This window comes from Pygoscelis adeliae, unplaced genomic scaffold (assembly GCF_000699105.1).
Source record: "Pygoscelis adeliae isolate BGI_AS28 unplaced genomic scaffold, ASM69910v1 Scaffold127, whole genome shotgun sequence".
Classification (NCBI taxonomy): domain Eukaryota; kingdom Metazoa; phylum Chordata; class Aves; order Sphenisciformes; family Spheniscidae; genus Pygoscelis; species Pygoscelis adeliae.
The window spans coordinates 160,719-178,288 of NW_008825208.1; the positions used below are offsets into that span (position 1 = coordinate 160,719).

Below are 17,570 nucleotides of genomic sequence, written 5' to 3' on the forward strand. Positions count from 1 at the left end.
CTTTGAAAATCCTCACATGTCTTGTCAAGGCTCTATTTGCAGTCTGTTAGAATTTAATGAACTTTAAGAAAGTTAGTACTATTTAAACTACGGTTTGTAGAATGCTCTATTGCACTGCAGTACCTGGGAAGGTGGTGGAACAAATAATCCTGGAAGCTATTTCCAAAAACACTACGGACAAGAAGGTGACTGCAAGTAGTCAGCATGGATTTACAATGGGGACATCAGGCCTGACCAAACTGATAGCCCTCTATACTGAGATGACTGGCGGAGGGGAAGCAGAGGGAGCAGTGGATGTTGTTTATGTTGACTTTGACTTTTGACACTGTCTTCTGTAACATCCTCAACAAACTGATGAACTACGGACTGGGTAAATGGGCAGTGAGGTAGTCTGAGAACTGGCTGAACTGCTGGGCTCAAGCTGAAGGTCAGTCACGAGTAGTGTACCCCAGAGGGCAGTACTGGGACCAATACTGTTTAACATGTTCATTGGTGACCTGGACAATGGTCCAAAGTTCACCATCAGCAAATTTGCGGATGATAAAAACCTGTGACGAGTCTTTAATAGAGCAGATGATTGTGCTGCCTTTCAGAGGGACCTCAACAGGCTGGAGAATGGGGCTGAATGGAACCTTTTGAAGTTAAACACAGCAGGCAAATGCTCCGTGGAAGAAATAATCCTAGCCACCAGAACAGGCTGGGGACCAACCAGCTGGGAAGATGCTTGGCAGAAAAGGCACTGTAGGTCCCGGTGAGCACCAAGTTGAATATGAGCCAGAAATGTACCCTTGCAGCAAAGGCAACCAGCAACATCCTGGGCATGCATTAGGGAGAGTGTTTCCAGCAAGTCAAGGGTGGTGATCCTTCCCATCTACTCAGCCCTTGTAAGACACATTTGGGTGGTAAGTTCCACTCTGGGCTTTCCAGACCAAGAAAGACATGGACATACTCAAGTGAGTCAGTGAAGGTCCATGAGGATGATGAAGAGACTGGAGCATCTGTGATATGAGGAGAGGCTGAGAGAGCTGGGACTTTTCAGCCTGGTGAAGAGATGGCTCAAGGAAAATCTATCCATGTGTATGAATACCTTGCAGGGGGGAGTAAAGGTAGTAGAGCCAGACTTCTTGGTGCTCAGTGACAGGTCAGGAGGCTACAGGGCACAAAATGAAATATAGGAAATTCTGTTTAGATGTAACAAAACACCTTTTTACTGCAGGGGTGGTCATGCTGAACAAAGTTGTCCGGAGAGGTTGTGGAGTCTCCATCCTTGGAGATACTCAAAACTCAACTGTACATGCTCGTGAGCAACCTCCTCTGGTTGACCCTGCTTTGAGCAGGGGAGTTAAACTAGACAATCTCCCAGGGTGGCTGACAGACTCCACAACTCCGATTCTGTGATTTGTAGAAGGAAAACTTCACCTCTGTGGAAGAGGAAAAAAGCCATTTTTGTAAAGTTTATTAAAATGAGTGTATAGATTTCAGCACTAACAGAAGTCAGTGCTCTATTCAGATTTGTTCAAGGTTCTGCAGTAGTCACACAATTGTAATATAACTGCATACTGTGTCAGACACATAAAGAGAGATATATAGAATTGTTTCATAGAATCATAGCATAGAATCACAGAATCATTTAGGTTGGAATAGGCCCTTAAGATCATTGAGTCTGACTGTAAACCTAACACTGCCAAGTCCACCACTAAACCATGTCCCTAAGTGCCACATCTCCATGTCTTTTAAATCCCTCCAGGGATGGTGACTCAACCACTTCCCTGGGCAGCCTGTTCCAGTGCTTGATAACCCTGTCGGTGAAGAAATTTTTCCTAATTTCTCTTAAAAGTATGTTGTTCTGTTTGTTGTTTGATGAAGACTCAAGTTAATTATGTCTCTGACAGAAACTTTTCATTAATTAGTATCAGAATGCCACACTTTCATATTACATGGGTAGCCATTCAAATTTAAAAGCAAAAATCCTACTAGTGAAGAAATATCTATGCTTAATTTTACAAACTTGACAGTTTGGAGGTGCGCGCGTGTGTGTGTGTATTTATGTATTTAGCGTGCTTCGGTTTTAGGCATAAAACTTGGAAACTGAAATCTGTTTTAGAAGTGATGATAGTTTTCTCTTCCCTTGTCTCTTACACTACCTCTGTACTCTCTGTGTGTGATGAATAATGGTTTCACCAGCTTGCAAGGAATCCTTTTCAAAGGACTTACGGTACAGTAGAAATGCATCAAGAAGTTTGTTTTTTTAACCATGCAGTAAATGATACTGCTTTGTTTTAAGGAGGAGTGCACTCACTCTTGAATTACCCTGTCAGGTCTAAGATTTGACAGATCTAAGATTTAGATTGTGTGTTCCAGGTATTTTTATGAAGACGTCATACTTGATCCAAACAGTTTTATGCCATTAATATGCTTTTTTAAAGAAAATTATTCTTACTAAATTATTGTGTGTTTAATGGAAGATTTAGAAAATAAAAACTCCTAATGATTGTTTTATGGTTAATATTTAAGTTAAAATTCATGGAAGAAGAGTTTGTATAGAGAAAGCAAAGTCAAAGAATGCTAAATTTCAACTGAGGTATTGTTTGTTTGAAACAATGCAGGAAAGTATCACGTTTGAAATTGCTTGTTAAGGACTAAAAAATTTTTTGTGAAAATGCATGTTCATAAATCTAAAGGGTGTGTACGTATACTCACACTAATAATGGACACAGCAATAAATACAACAGTAAGTGGAGAATCTTAATAAAAACTACATATTAATGCTAGAATAAGGATACAAAGTCAGAGAAATTAAGTAATTTTGACAAGACTGTTGTCACATTTTATATGCTCTGAGGGAGAGTAACTGAGGAAATGTTATTAATGAAGAAGCATTTTGTGAAGATCTCTTATTGCTATAACTAAGCCAGTATAAATATTCATGCAAGATAAGTGTCAACTCTAAAGCTCATTTTCCTTTTCTTGTGGTAGGTTAAAGCAGCAACAGGTGAAGAGGTATCAGCAGAGGATCTTGGAGGGGCAGATCTTCACTGCAGGTTTAAAGAAATATTTTCCCAGAGTTATTTTCTTCCATCCTTTAGGCTTTATTAGGGTGTATTTTATTTTATTTTTTTAGTTTATATTTAGATCTTTTTTAAAGTATATTTAGATTTTGAAAATTAAGATTTTCTGTGTCCTTATTTGGTGCTGATGAATCATTTTATTGTTAGAGTAGCATAGTTACCTTAAGTTACTCTAGTTAGGATCTTGTTTCTGTCATTTACTACTTTAAAATACTTTCATGTCTAATGTACTGCAGCATCACGCATAATATGGAAGACTTTTCTGTACTGTTTAATACTGAGTGTTAATAGAATAATACACACTGAGAAAGAGAACATATTTTGCAGATTTTGTCTTTCTTACTGTCAGTTAGAACCTGTTACAAACAAGATGAAAATAGCTTGTGTTTTTGTAAGGGAATACTTGTTATCAAAACAAAGAATTCTACGCACTTTCTAGTTCTAAAATGAAAAGAATAGTAAACAAATTTAGGTATTACTGAACAATAAGTTAAGTATTACTGTACTTAATTTTTACTTCAATTTACTGAAATGAATAATTATTTTTAAGGGCAGTTCATAACATTTCTGTAAACATGTTTTCTTTATTATTTCAAATGAATTTTAATTTCCATTTGAACAATGTTTGTCATCTTTTATATTGTCATTTAGATTTTTTACTTCCTAGAGTTGCTATTTTATGTCATGTCTGATAACTCGGATGTACTGTTTCAAAGAAAAGTTCAGGCATTGGTTTTATTTTGAAAGTAAATAAACTCCATAACAAAACATGGAGAGCTGTATTGTGGCATTAATATTTTAAAGACAAATATAAAACTTTTAAAGTCTTAAATTTTTTTAAAACCTTAAATTTTCATTGTCAGATTTTTTTTTTAAGTCTTTATATTACTATTGTTACGTACAGAAAATCTGGTGTAACAGATCATTATGCTTTGGATGACAATCATGCACTTCATCTAGCAAGAAAAGCTGTAAGAAGTTTAAATCTCCAAAAGAAAGTAGACGTAAGTGTATAGAATCTGCAAACATTGCATTGTTTAAATTAGGAATGCTTTTCTTCGTCTGATTTATACAACACATTTTTTGTCTCTGACTTTAGACACTTTGAAAATGGAAGTTACGGTTCTTGTCCTTAAAGATTTCTCTAATGTTTCAGTTCTGCAATTACATTCCTTTATTCCCAATAAAATCACTGGGATTACATGCAGGAGTGAAGCAACTAGAACAGTGCTTCAGAATCACAGAATTACGCTTTAAGATTAACGCGGTCTTGCAAGGTGCTTAATTTAATTTTAAGCCCACATGATCATTCCCATGGACTTAAAATTAGATACCTGCTAAAGCATCTTTTTGAATACACATTTTCTATGATTATTAATGAAAGGTATAAAACTGAGGGGATAGACCTAAAATCATGTCATTGTATTGTATTGATTTAAAAATTCTTTGTAGAAGACAGGATGGATAGCATATGGGGGAGGTCTTCACTGGTCTTTCAGAGTACTATGTGCCTAATAGGGCACAGGGGGAAGGTAAGCAAATAGGAGGGCATGCTTAATTTTTGATAACATGGGAGAAATGGAGCACATATGGAGGTATACGCAGGAGTAGAAACAAAGGTAACAGTAAGTGGGAAAGTGTTATCAACCTTCAGTTTGAGAAACTTGATCTTTACGCAAAATGAGGGCAAGCCAGTACAGGCATTTTGATGTGGTTGATGAAGAGAATACTGTGCTCAAAGCAGTTGGCAAATTAATTGTTGTTTGGTTTTTTAAGTCATAATGTGGACTAATAATTTCTTTGTTGTGTAAATTGATTTGTTAAATTGCTACAGGTGACTATAGAACCATCAGAAGAGCCTTTATTTCCTAAAAAAAAAATGGAATATTTGGAGACAAGCTGAAAAGAAACTTTGATGTCAAAGAGGTATGAATACAAATGCAAGATCCGCGTGCCCATACATGCATGCACTCAGTTTTCTTGCAGGAAATCACTCTTTATATCATCATAGTTTGTCTACAGAAATCTGATTTGGGGTATATAATGAATATTTAAATTTCATAAAATCTTTTAATGTATTTTTTGATATTTTTATCCAGCGGATCCATGCCATGACATGTTGAAAATATAATGCTTTTTGGTTATACTTTTAAGAAGAATGAGCAAGGATGAGAGATTGATAACATTCTGAAAAAGCTGCCAGAAAATAGGGAACTTTGCATTGGCAAAGCATTCTATAGACTTGCTGAATGATGTGATAGCGTTCTTTTTCTGTTAATCCTGTGAAAGTAAAGATCAGATATTTAAAAAATTATGGACTGTAAGCACACCAAACATTTCAGTGCTCTCCCAACCACATATGGAGACTGTTGTACTCTGCTGCAGGTCTAGTGTAATTATTTGCCTCGGTACCTTCATGCAAGACCACATCCTTTCTCATATTTTGCATAGATCCCATATTCAGAGCCTTTTTCACTACCAACCAAGTATTTATTTTAGAAAGAGTCTTAGTATGTACCTTTCGTGAAATATTTTCTCAGAAATTACTAGGATTTGCTTTGCGTTAAGGGAAAAAAAGATGAAGACTTTCATTGAGTCTCACTTACACTACACTCTCGAAAGTTGCAATAGCTTGGATTTATGTTCTTTTAAAGTTGAAATAAATATCTTCTGGCAAATGTCTTGCTAGCAATAGATCTATATTTATATAAAATGGCTCCTTTGCATCTCAGAGAAACCTCAGAACAGACCTTCATTATTTTTGCATGTCACAAACTTAAACAAAGCTGAAAATAAACTTATCTCTAAGAAAGTGACTCACGGCTGTATATGTTTTTCTCTTTATAAATGTGAGTCTATTGATTAATATTTAATATAACCAGAAGTAGCAGTTTTTCTTTGAAATTTAACTAATCAGGAAAACTTTGTTCCTGTATAAATTAAACTGTTCGGTTAGAATATTCTTAATCTTGAAATTCCATTTTTTGTAAACATGTAGATAAATCACACTTTAAAAAGTAAATGGGCTTTGCCTGCCATCCAGACTATTTATATGGTGGGCTGCTTGACGTTCTCTAAATGGAAAGCATTTATTTTAAGTTATATGTTAGCATGGTCTTTCTTTCTAAACATATTAAAAACTATTAAGGATTAGGAATTTCATTTTATTTTTCTCTTTTTTCTTAAGGTCATTGCTAGAATTGTAGACGGAAGTAAATTTGATGAATTCAAAGCCTTGTATGGGGATACTTTAATTACAGGTATTTAGAAATATACTTATTCTGTACATGTTCCCACTGGTCTTATAGTTGGATTCATTCCGTTTGGCTCACCCATTGATATTTATAATAACATTTTTCTTCAAAAGAATGGCAGTTTCTGTTACTAAGAGAAAGTTTTACCTTTATATGCTGTGGTAGAATAAATATATATGAAAATTTTACAAAGTTATATTTTTCCTTCAGGATTTGCAAGAATATTTGGTTATCCAGTAGGAATTATTGGAAACAATGGAGTTCTTTTCTCAGAGTCAGCAAAAAAGGTAAATAAATAGATTATTGGCTTCTTTGCTATTGAGAAACAAAGCTGCTGGTGGACAACTTGGTTTTGAAATGAGGAACTTTTTTAAATAATGAAAGTGGACTGCATCCATGTTTTTCATGTAAACATGAAATAGCTTAATAAGCCGTAAAAATAATTGACCATATTTTAGAAACAGTGTTCTGTAGATTTTCCTGATATGAAGTGGATAGGTCAATAGGGAAATATAGTTAGAAAAACAGCATTTGAATTTGTGTGACTACAACACAGTTGAAATAGTATATCCTGAAACTTACAGCAATTACAAGAAAAGTCCATGCTGATTGCATAAAATACCCTATTAGTTATAATTCCTAACCTCTAAACTGTGAAGTACTACAATACATCACATCATTGTTTTTGTCATAACTGGAAAATTTCAAACCTGCATTCCACTACTCAGTTCATTGGTTTACCAGAGATTTAATTTTCATACTTTGCTGCGGCAGCTCCTGGCTTAGACTAATGAGTGAAAACATGTGCAGTCTCATAAAATCTGTGAACTAAAATACCTGTTTTGTGAATTAAAGGCCATTTTTGATGGAATATTGTGATTGCATTACAGTTAACAGTGCTTTACAGATTGGGCTTGGGGGACTGATGGTGATAAAGAGTTTCTGGGCAAAGTGGTTACTTACCTTGTTCTGTGTTGTTTAGTTTAGTTCTTTATTTCTTCAGGAAACTACTGTCAGTTGAATTTTTTGTAATAGCCATTATATATGGTAGTTCTGTTCTAGCAGGCTCCTCAAACTAATGGTGAGGAAATCAGTATTAAAAATCTATAGGAAAAAGGAAGCCTTGATGAGATATTTGGAGAAAGGAAGTAATTTTACTTGATTTGTTGCTGTGATAAAATAATACACGAAATTGAGTTTCATGTACTGAAGGAATACTTTCAACTTGGAGCTCTGCAGTAAGTGACATTGGTTTTGGCTAGTATTTGTTTAACACAGTTATTTCCAAACTGAAAATAACTCTTTCAGTATTTCTAATACTTTTGGTATTGTTCTGATAATTTAGGGCTGCAACTTTTTTCCTACCAATGAAAAAATGTAAGGAATCTTCCTCTGCTGACTTCTGCTGGCATATCAGTACTGTAAGAGGAGATGGGCTAGTTTCACGTGTTTCATTTCTAGAGAGACCTTTGTTGATGATGTTGCTTCTGTAAGCATCATAATCTAACAATATGCCTTTTTTTCTTTTCCATTTTTGTAATGAGTTGTGGCACATCTTTTTCCCATAATCATCACTATGCTTTTCGAGTGCTTCTCTGAAGAAGCTAGCTGAAGATTATGCTTTATGATTTTTCTCTCTTTTTTGTTTTCTTTTCATAAATTTTGCTGGTTTTGTATTGTGAAGAAGTTAGGTTTTTTCAGTTACTGGGCTATGTACCTTTTTATTCTTTTTACTAGCAGTGTGTAAATAAGCTGAGGAACTTTATTGATTTAGATTATTTCTAGTTGAAGCAGAGGCTTGGAATGTACTATTTGTATATTTGCTAGGAAAATGGTCTTTTCCTCGAAAATCGGGAGAGGGCATCTGCCCTGAGAAAAAAAAATGTTACAGCAATTGGCAGGGCCATGAGCAAATAGTGTATGTGGACCTTTCCCAGTCTCAGAGAATAATCTTCTTTTGTACAGGAAATGGGGATGTATTTTTTTCTGACTGGCTGTCTCAATTTCCATGACAGGCTTACAAAACTCGGTGTCAGATGCCACACTGTGAAGCTGGCTGTGGTTTTGACACATTGGCTGAGTCAAAACAGTTGAGCTTTTCAGTATCAGCAGTAATGCTTTTTAAGGATATTATTTCTGCTTTACCCTTGGTCTCACACATTTTTGGCATATTCTTACTTCTGCTAGAGTGAATGCATGTTTTGCAGTTGACTTTGGGTGAAGCAGAAGTAGTACAGCACTTCATGATGCAAATACTCCCATGGGCTTCAGTGGAAGGAGACTTGTCACAGACTTCAGAGTGCTGGTAGTGGTATCTTCACTAATACAACTTCAATGGCTTACTTTTTTTTTTCTCCCTTTCCTCTCCACAGGGTACACATTTTATCCAGTTGTGTTGCCAAAGAAATATTCCCCTTGTGTTTTTGCAGAATATTACAGGTGAATAAGCTCAATATTTGAAGTTTCACTATGTTGTAGTCCTTGCTGTTAACTGGTGAGGCTATGACTTTTAGACAGCATCTTGTGTGCTTTGTTGTACCTATATCTCCAGCCTTTTCTGAAATCAGCCTGTCAGCAGCTGGTGAAGGCCTTGCTTTATGATTTGTTCTTCAGTTTTTTCTGCATGTGCTAAAAAGCATATAGTATGACATATAGCACAGTATAATAATATAAAGTTAGCGAGCCTTTTTTTGATGTTGTAATTCTTTAGGTTTCATGGTTGGTAGAGAATATGAAGCTGGAGGGATAGCAAAAGATGGTGCCAAGATGGTAACTGCTGTAGCTTGTGCCAATGTACCTAAAATAACAGTGATTATCGGTGGTTCTTACGGAGCTGGAAACTATGGGATGTGTGGAAGAGCATATAGGTAAGTGTTACTTCAAATTATGACAGGAGATAAGACTAAGTTAAGAGAACATAACCGTGAAATACCATTCTGAAAAACTGTCTAAACTCTTGCAGAAGTTGTGCTATTTGGAAAACAAACCAGTTCTCAGTGAATATGGTTATAAGTAAATAGCAACCTGACAAACCTGTTGAGATTGATAGGCTCATGTTTAACCTTGAATTAGGTGATGGAGGAGATCTTCTAACATGTAAACGTGCTGACATGCTGTTCTCCCATTTTAGCTCTTGGGGGAAAAATTGAACAGTCCTTAACAATCATTAGGCAGTATGGGCTGGTCGTTTATTCTGCATTCATATGAAGAGTACCAGCTTGTGTAAAAAAATCCTTATTCACTTTAATGAGCCTGTTTTTATGAGTAATGTTTGCAGAACCCCTAAGGATTTTTTTTTTTGACCCTTTGGACATGACTCACATAAATGTTTTTTTCATTTTTCAAGGTCCCTGATACTGAAGTTGTTGGTGATATTTTTAAAGAGAAAAATTCCTGGGGGGGTGTGAGATGAAGAGATTCAAGAAAGAGAGAAATAAATTTTTAAGGTGGTTGAATATAGGAAATGAGCAGAATTTTCGCATTTTCAAACATAATGCTGCAAGCACTGAAGTACATTAATTTGCATTCTTTAAAAACCAATACATTGTAAGATTCTCATGCATAGAAATGAATTATTAGCTGAGTGAGAAATAGTTCTTTACTAGGAAATAAGGCAATGTCTTATTTTAATATTTAATATTTAATATGGTCTTTTTCAGTCCGAGATTTCTTTATGTGTGGCCAAATGCTCGCATATCGGTGATGGGAGGGGAACAAGCTGCAACTGTTCTAGCTACAATAGCTAAGGACCAAAGAGCAAGGGAGGGAAAACAGGTACTTCTTTCATTTGCAGTAATGTCATTATCATTTACTCTTTCACTGGAATTGCTCACTTTATTAGCTAGGAAAGGATGTTACAGAGTGAGACACCAATGAACTGTCATTCTCCCAGTGACACGTGCATTGACAAACATGAAGCATTTATGAAATGTTATTGTTTGCATCTTCTAAATGTGAAGATCATTCATGACATTTCTTGTCTTTGCTTAAAAAGAGGAATATTTCTCCTATCATCTTCTTTTCGTATTTTGTGCACCAGATTATTAGTTCTGCCCAAGATGAGCAGCCAGGGATCCTCCCTGGTTTGGGAGTATGAGTAGGAATATGGGAGACCGAAGTGTCTTTCCAGTTATTTTTGAAGTAGGCAGTTTTATAGAAAGCTGATCTTCAAATTATTCAGTGACTGAGAATTATGAAACTTATAACAGCAAAAGTCTGTAGAGGTTTGGAAAAGGTTTTGACTCATTTCAACATTTTAATTGAAAATTAGTGGTATTTTCTTTAATAATTTTTTCTAGTTTCTCTGTACACTCTTTGAGTTTTTTAAATTACATGGTTTATGTTTATACTGGTGCCTTTATTGTGATGTCTTAAAATTGCTTGTATTTATCATGAGTAGTTATTCAGAATAATGAAGTGGTATGTACATTTCATCTCAACAGTTCTTTTTTCTACATTTTACTTGGGCTTTCTGTGGATAGAATATATTCACCCTCATCTCTCTCTGTCTTAATTTCCCAAATCCCTAAGATGGACAGGATGATACCCAGAAAGAAGTTTGAGAAACATAATTATAGTTAATGTCAGTAAAATGTGTTAGAAACTTGAAAATTTTGTGAATTACAGTGGTGACCACTCTGGATCATAGAGAAACCCAGTGTTAGAATAGCACAGACTTGTTTTATTAAAAAATCTTGCCAAAGGCAACTCAGAACAGGGTTTATTCAGTACAGTGGCATCAGTAATTTTTCAGGTGCTAATCCCCAATTATTCTTATACTCAGCTAAGTATATTTTCTCTCCTTTTCCCACCCACCCATTTAGAAAATTGGTATTTTAATTTCATTGTCAAATATGCTAAATTGATAATTGTGTGTAAAAAGGGGGAAAAACTTTGGGGAGACCATTTAAGCAGTTTCTTTGAGTTTGATGCTGCATATAAAGCTCTGCTGTCATTGTGGAAGAAAATATTAAAGAGTATCTTATCTGTGTTTATTTGCCTGGTTTTTTTAGTTATCTGAGGCAGATGAAGCAGCTTTGAAGGAGCCAATCATTAGGAGGTTCGAGGAGGAAGGAAACCCTTATTATTCCAGTGCAAGGTAACATATAAATGACTTTTCCAAAACTTAATTGTAATCACAGGACATAACAATAATGTCTAAATCTTGGTGTTGAAGAACAGCAGAACAGAGCAATCTAGAACAAAGATTGTTTGCTGTGCAGGATTTTGTTATCAACAAGTTTCAAATCAGTGTTTTGTCTGCCTTGTCTCTGAGACTTTGGTAGTATGTACGGTGTGAGAAGAAGGCATGCACTTGCAGGAATTTTTCTGCTGATTCTGTAAGTAATGATATGGTAGCATGGAGTTTATATTCTTTGTATTTTATTCTGGATAAATTTTATATCATTCTCCCCAGTGTAGCATCTGGTCACCTTTCTAAAGCCCATTGAACAGTATACTAAGTGGCTGCATGTGTGTTAGGAAGAATTCATTTTAGTGGGATTCTGCAAGTAGAAGAGGCCAGTGGTAAAGGAGAAGTTTCAGGAAGACGTGAAGCCATTTGCAAATCTCAGGTCATGATCTTGGTAGGTGACTGCATTTGATGATAGCAATTTGGATAGAGCATTAGCTGATGGGCGCAGCATATTCATGTTTGTTGAGAAGTGTTTTCCAGCATTTTGTGCTCAGGTTAATGGAACATTAGTAAATGCCCAGGAACTAGTTAGGCTAACGAAGCAAGGTGGCATCCTGGAGTGTTACCTCTGGAAACTAGCTTGGAGGCTTTCTTGGCCTCTGATTGTTACTCTACCTTAGTTTCATCCTGTCTGTACTAATCTTCCTGCACATTTTTCTGTTTGTGGTATCCAAAAGCTAATTCTCCACAGGCTCTCAGCTGCTAATGATGATAGAGGGTTGCATATAACAACGGGGCTTTACTGTGCCTCTGTGGCTTCTCATTTTGCAGGAAGAATATTAGTCTCATACAACTGTGGAGTCTGCTGTATGTATGTGTTTGTGTAGCTGAATTAGAATTACTGATGATTTTCTTACCTGCAAGCTGGAAAGTCTGGAAACAAACTGAGTACAGAGTGGTTGGGTTATGATAAATTTTGATTTGGGCATCGTGGGCAGAAATTATGTGAACAGGTGGGTGCAAGATACTCTGCAATGTCATAGAGATGCAATAAGAGAAGGAGTTTGGGGCCTTTTTGTCTAACTTGATACCTGCTTAACCTCATGTATGACAAATTTGATACAGTAGCGACAGCAGCAGCATAGCATCAGTGAGCTCCTTTATGCATTGTTCATGGTTATCTGAAGGAAGATATAAAATTAATGGTAGCTTTTACTCTGTTTTCTGTTGGGATAGTGGAATGAACTTAACTGAATTAATCGTACCTGGGGGATCCATATTCATTTTAATGTTTAATCAAATGAGTGCCCTCATCAAATGGAAGCTCTTGCCATTTTGCCCTGGCTGGTGCTGTGATGGGATAAGTATTCTCAGTAGGATATGTAGCACAGGGTTTGTGGTGTCATGTAGGCAGATTTCAGTGGTGCAATCGTATAGCATGTGGGTCATGGATTTAGGGAGGAGTTCGGTCTGGTTACTGTTTGGTCTCTGCTTCTGGCAGAGGCCTGTGTGGTAGTATTGCAGAGAGTCATAGATACTGTCAACTTCCTGAGGTTTCACGCATATGTACAACCCTCACTGCTACTAAGTTACAATTTATTGGGGTTTCTACATATAATCAATGAGGATACTTTTGTGAAATCCTGAGTTGTTATGGACATGGACTTTCTGGTGGCACACTAGTTTTGATTTTATTTTTTTTTAATCTTTTTAATTTATTTAAATTTCATAGGGTTTTCCCCAAATTGAGAGATGGTGTCAGCTGTTAAAAACTACTGTGCTATCTCTTTTAGTACCCCTTAAAGATCAAGCCTAGTACCTGTGTCACAAAACCTTGTGCCCTGAGGCAAAAATGAAAACACATATTGTCATCTTTTATAACTGGATTTTAAGGAGAAGAATTTTCCAGTGATATAACAACATTAAAAAAGTGAGTCAAACTGTCTGTATTTAAAATTAATCCCTACGAGGGAGGAGAAGATGAATGGTTTGATTTTTTTTTTTACATTTGCTTTTTTATATGTTCATGGGAAACACAGACATAGTCTCTTTGTACTTATGATTGAAAATAATTGGATTTAACATTCAATATGTTCAGTATATTAGCGATATAAAAACTTGTTCTCTCCCAAAAAAACAACAGACCATTGTCAATATTTACAACAGTAAGTTACTAATCTGCAAGAAAGTGGTTTTACATGTAAGATTAAGGTTAGAATTAAAATCACATTCTAAATTTTTAATAATGTCCAGTGGTTTTTAGATGGTAAACTGGAGTATTTAACACCAGCTTTGTGCTCTCTGCTGAGCAACTTTTACCAGTTCATGCTTCTAGAATATCTGGCCATTTTGTGAAGTTAGGTTGCAAATCCAGAAGGCACCTCAGTAAATAGCCTAAGTTTGCCTAGCCTAGGGGTTAGGAAGTGCTCTTAATGCTACATGTCTGGTCCTTCATTTAAAAAAGCAGGATAGTTACGTACTTCTTATTGTGCCTGTAGCTTGGAAGGGAAACAATGTGCACAGATGTGAGCTGGCTGAGAACTAGCATGGGTCTGGGTTGCATGTGGTTGGGTTCACGTGATGCTGCACTCAAGCTAATAAGCCCAGCTGAGACATGAGGTCAAATGTCAGAGCTGAAATCCCGCTGAGGTTCATCTGGTTAAAAGCAATGAAAGTGAAATGCCCCTTTTCACTGAGGAGTGCTTGTGAGAACAGTGTGTGACTGGCTCAGGTCAAGACAGTCCAGGCTGGTTTCTCTCTCTCTTCAATTCATGTAGGTACAGTCTGCATTGTCTAGGAGCTCTTAATTGCTCTCTGCTGTCTTGTAGAGATAATTGGGTATATCGGTAGATATTGTTATGTTTTCTGTCCTGATTGCCTGCCATCCTGCCAATATTATCGCATATGTGCCTTGTTCGTCGTTTACTGCTAATTCCTAAGCAAGATCTCAGACCGATAGCTCAAAAATTTTCATTACTGTGGAGTAGGCTGCCCAAGCAGAAACAATGAGATGAAGTAGGATTACAGTTTTTGCAGCAAGTAATGTACCTGAGGGAGGGATTTAGCCACCTTGCACCTTGGAGCCAACCCATTTGTCAGCCAACATCAGCAGCTGCTTATTGGCAACCATAGGTCAGGGAGAAGTAGTAACCTGTTCCCTTTGTTCTAAAGAATGCTTCCTGTCTGGTCCCAAGCATGGTAGAAAAAACAGTTGGCCGTCAATGAAACATCAGGGTGCTATATTGAAACTGTACCTGGATAGCCTTGGTTTTGTCAGATGCTAACTAGATCCCTCTACCAAAAAGAGCAACAAGAAAACTCCAACAGCTTTCCATTACTGAGAGGAAAGAATGATAGATGGGCAGAAAAAATGCTGTCTGTATTGCTCCTTGGGCGCAGCCAGTTTGGAGGCTCCCTCGCTCTGATCCTTTGGACAGGTCCCTCTGTCCTCTTGCTAAGATATGGGGAACAGTCTGTCTCACCCCTAATGTGCATTGAGATTGGTGTGACTCTTCCAGTTGACGTCGTTAGGCTTTGAATCAAGCTTTTAGCAGTAATAGTGAGAGGGAAGGAAAATGCCCTAATGATGTTAAAATATAAGCAAATTTCCCTGTTTACTCTGCTTACATAATTTTGCTTATAAGTTATAACTTGTTGTATGTACAGGATGTCAATACTGTTCCCTGCAGTTGTATTTTCTAATCAAACTTTAATCAATTATTTGATTAGAACCTTTCACAGTGAGCAGTCTTAATTAACAGGAGTCATTAGGCAGCACCCTTTTTAATGAGTTATATTAATCTGCTTACAGGTTTCTAAAAGAACTGCAGTGGTTTGCATCTTAACAAATTACATGAGCATTTTACTTTTGGGGACTTTATTTCTTTTACTCACAGTGTCTCGGTTACAAATATTTTATGATTGTAGTTGTGACTCATGTTCTAGCAATGGGGTTTTAATAGATAGTTTAATTATTAATGTTACATCCCAGTAGAGGATGTAGTTTTCATAAAACAAAGAGAAGCAGAAGCCAGGGGTGACCATATGAAAGCAGCTTGGCTTCCATGCAACATAAAATCTTTGTGGTTGTCAATATAAGTTTACTGTGTTGTTACAAAAAACAAATCTGCCATTAAAATGTGCTTCATGTTTGGAAGCGTTTATTACAGCAGTAGTCACTATGAAGTTGCAGCTTGGAAGGTACCGCATTAAGTTGGTGATTCTTTTTGATTCGGTTCATCCCTGCCCTCCCCAGGCCCTTAGCAGATTTATTAAACGCTTTTAAGAAGTATTAATTCCTTCATTCAGTTTCAATGTGTTTCCTAAATAAAAAAGTTAATTGCAAGTGTTAATTTAAAAAATTTGATATGCAGAGCAAACGAAGCTGTAACAGTCAAAAATACCAAATTTGCTTAAAAATAGAAATTACTGTGAGAGTGTTCTTACAGTTGTTTTTTTCACAGTCCTAAGAAAACAAAGGGATTGTGGTTGATTTGACCTCACAAAACTACTTTGCTTTTCACTATTAATAGGGATCCTCTCCACCCCTCCGGCAGATTAATCTGACTATATTCATCAAAAGTAAATCAAGATCTAAAATACAAGAAGGAGGAAAGAAAAGCATATGCATTAAACTTTGGTAATGCATACTTCATGATGTTGAAAGTATAGGAAAGATTCTATCTTGGCCATTCTGTCATGCTAGATTATATGAACAGGTATAACCACTATCTTGGGGAAGAACAAGAGAATTCAAAAACCTCTTGAGTAAGTCTCAGTAAACTCAAGTTATACTTGATCCTTTGGTTATTTTGAACAAAAAAGCTTCTAATTGTTTTTGCTGTATGGTAAGAAGCAAAGACTCTGAGTCTCTTTTCAAGGGAGTATTGTTAAAATATGCCAAAATATTTTAATGAATTACTACTTGCAATTTAAAGCTACGGTTAGGAAAGGAGTTATTCACAGGAACCAGACTGCAAGAGCTTATACCATGCACTTTATCCAGAATATGATACAGACAATTCTTGTGTGTCTTCTGCAACAGAATTTGCTGTTAGTACCAATTGCATGCAGACAGAAGCATGGCTGTTAGAATATTCCAATGCACGGCTTACTAGCCCACTAGAAAGAAGATACTGAGAATCCTAAAATGAGAATAGATTAGATAGAACTACAGTTTCCTTATTTTTGTTATTTGGATTTATAGCATTTTTTTTTCCCTTGAAAGAAATTCTTTTCTTTCCAGACTTCTTTCTATGCTGGTTGGGACCTGTCAGCCAGGTCAGTGAGTGCCACAGCTATTGTGGTGTAAAATTTCTTTAATCAAGCTTTTGTTTTCAGTCCCAAAAAAGCAACAGGATAATGTTGCCCAATTAACAGCAGTGTCTTCCCTTTTCCAAACCCCTTTCTCCTTTTGTACTTCAGCTTTGCTCTTGTGCCCTGTTTAGGGTAACAGTCTCCTCTACTTGGGGAGCTGCACCATTATAAGATGTATTTATAGTAGAACGTTCTTTCTGAGTTGGGTATCTTTTTTCTTCTCTCTCTGCTAGTTGGAAACAGGCTCCTAAGCTGAGTCTGATCCCTTGTGTCTCATCTTGTTACAGGTGTCCTTTATTACAATTCCACTTTGTGCATCCTAGGTACATGCATTTGTTGTAAAATAAAAAGCATGCATTGTCAATTTCTTAACATTTGTATCTGACTTGATGAATATTACTTTCACAGCAAATGGCAAAATAAAGCAAAGGTGGAAAACACTCAGAAGTGTTTGCTGCTGCCTTGAGCTTATCAGCATGTATTTATGTACAGCTTGCAGTCCTCTTTCTTTTGGGGGTGAGGTTGGCACATTTAGTATTGAGAGAAGAGTGCAAAATATATTGTTTCCTGTCTAATAGTTTTTTTTCAATTGATCTTCAAACAGTAGGAAATTTGCAGCTGGAAATTTGCAGCTGGAAACTTCAGTTAGAAAGGAATGGCTATGCTTTCTTTTGGTAGAGTCAGTCTTAGCTCTGTATTCATGAGCCTTTCTTGTATTTTTAAATTTTCCACAGACGAATAATTAAACATTAGCCAACACTGAAGTAAGTTCAAAAAAGAATGCAAAATAAGTCTCCC

General features: G+C 36.3%; 1 protein-coding gene across 1 annotated transcript in view; it reads left to right on the forward strand.

Moving 5' to 3' along the window:
• The window catches only part of MCCC2 (methylcrotonoyl-CoA carboxylase 2 (beta)), a 34,960-nt gene that overhangs the window by 16,012 nt on the left and 1,378 nt on the right, over window positions 1-17,570 (forward strand). Inside the window, 10 exon segments of the mRNA XM_009328930.1 lie at window positions 2,977-3,041; window positions 3,973-4,072; window positions 4,903-4,945; window positions 4,948-4,994; window positions 6,256-6,328; window positions 6,533-6,609; window positions 8,695-8,761; window positions 9,033-9,189; window positions 9,982-10,096; window positions 11,335-11,420. Of these exon segments, the coding sequence (XP_009327205.1) occupies window positions 2,977-3,041; window positions 3,973-4,072; window positions 4,903-4,945; window positions 4,948-4,994; window positions 6,256-6,328; window positions 6,533-6,609; window positions 8,695-8,761; window positions 9,033-9,189; window positions 9,982-10,096; window positions 11,335-11,420 (830 nt within the window).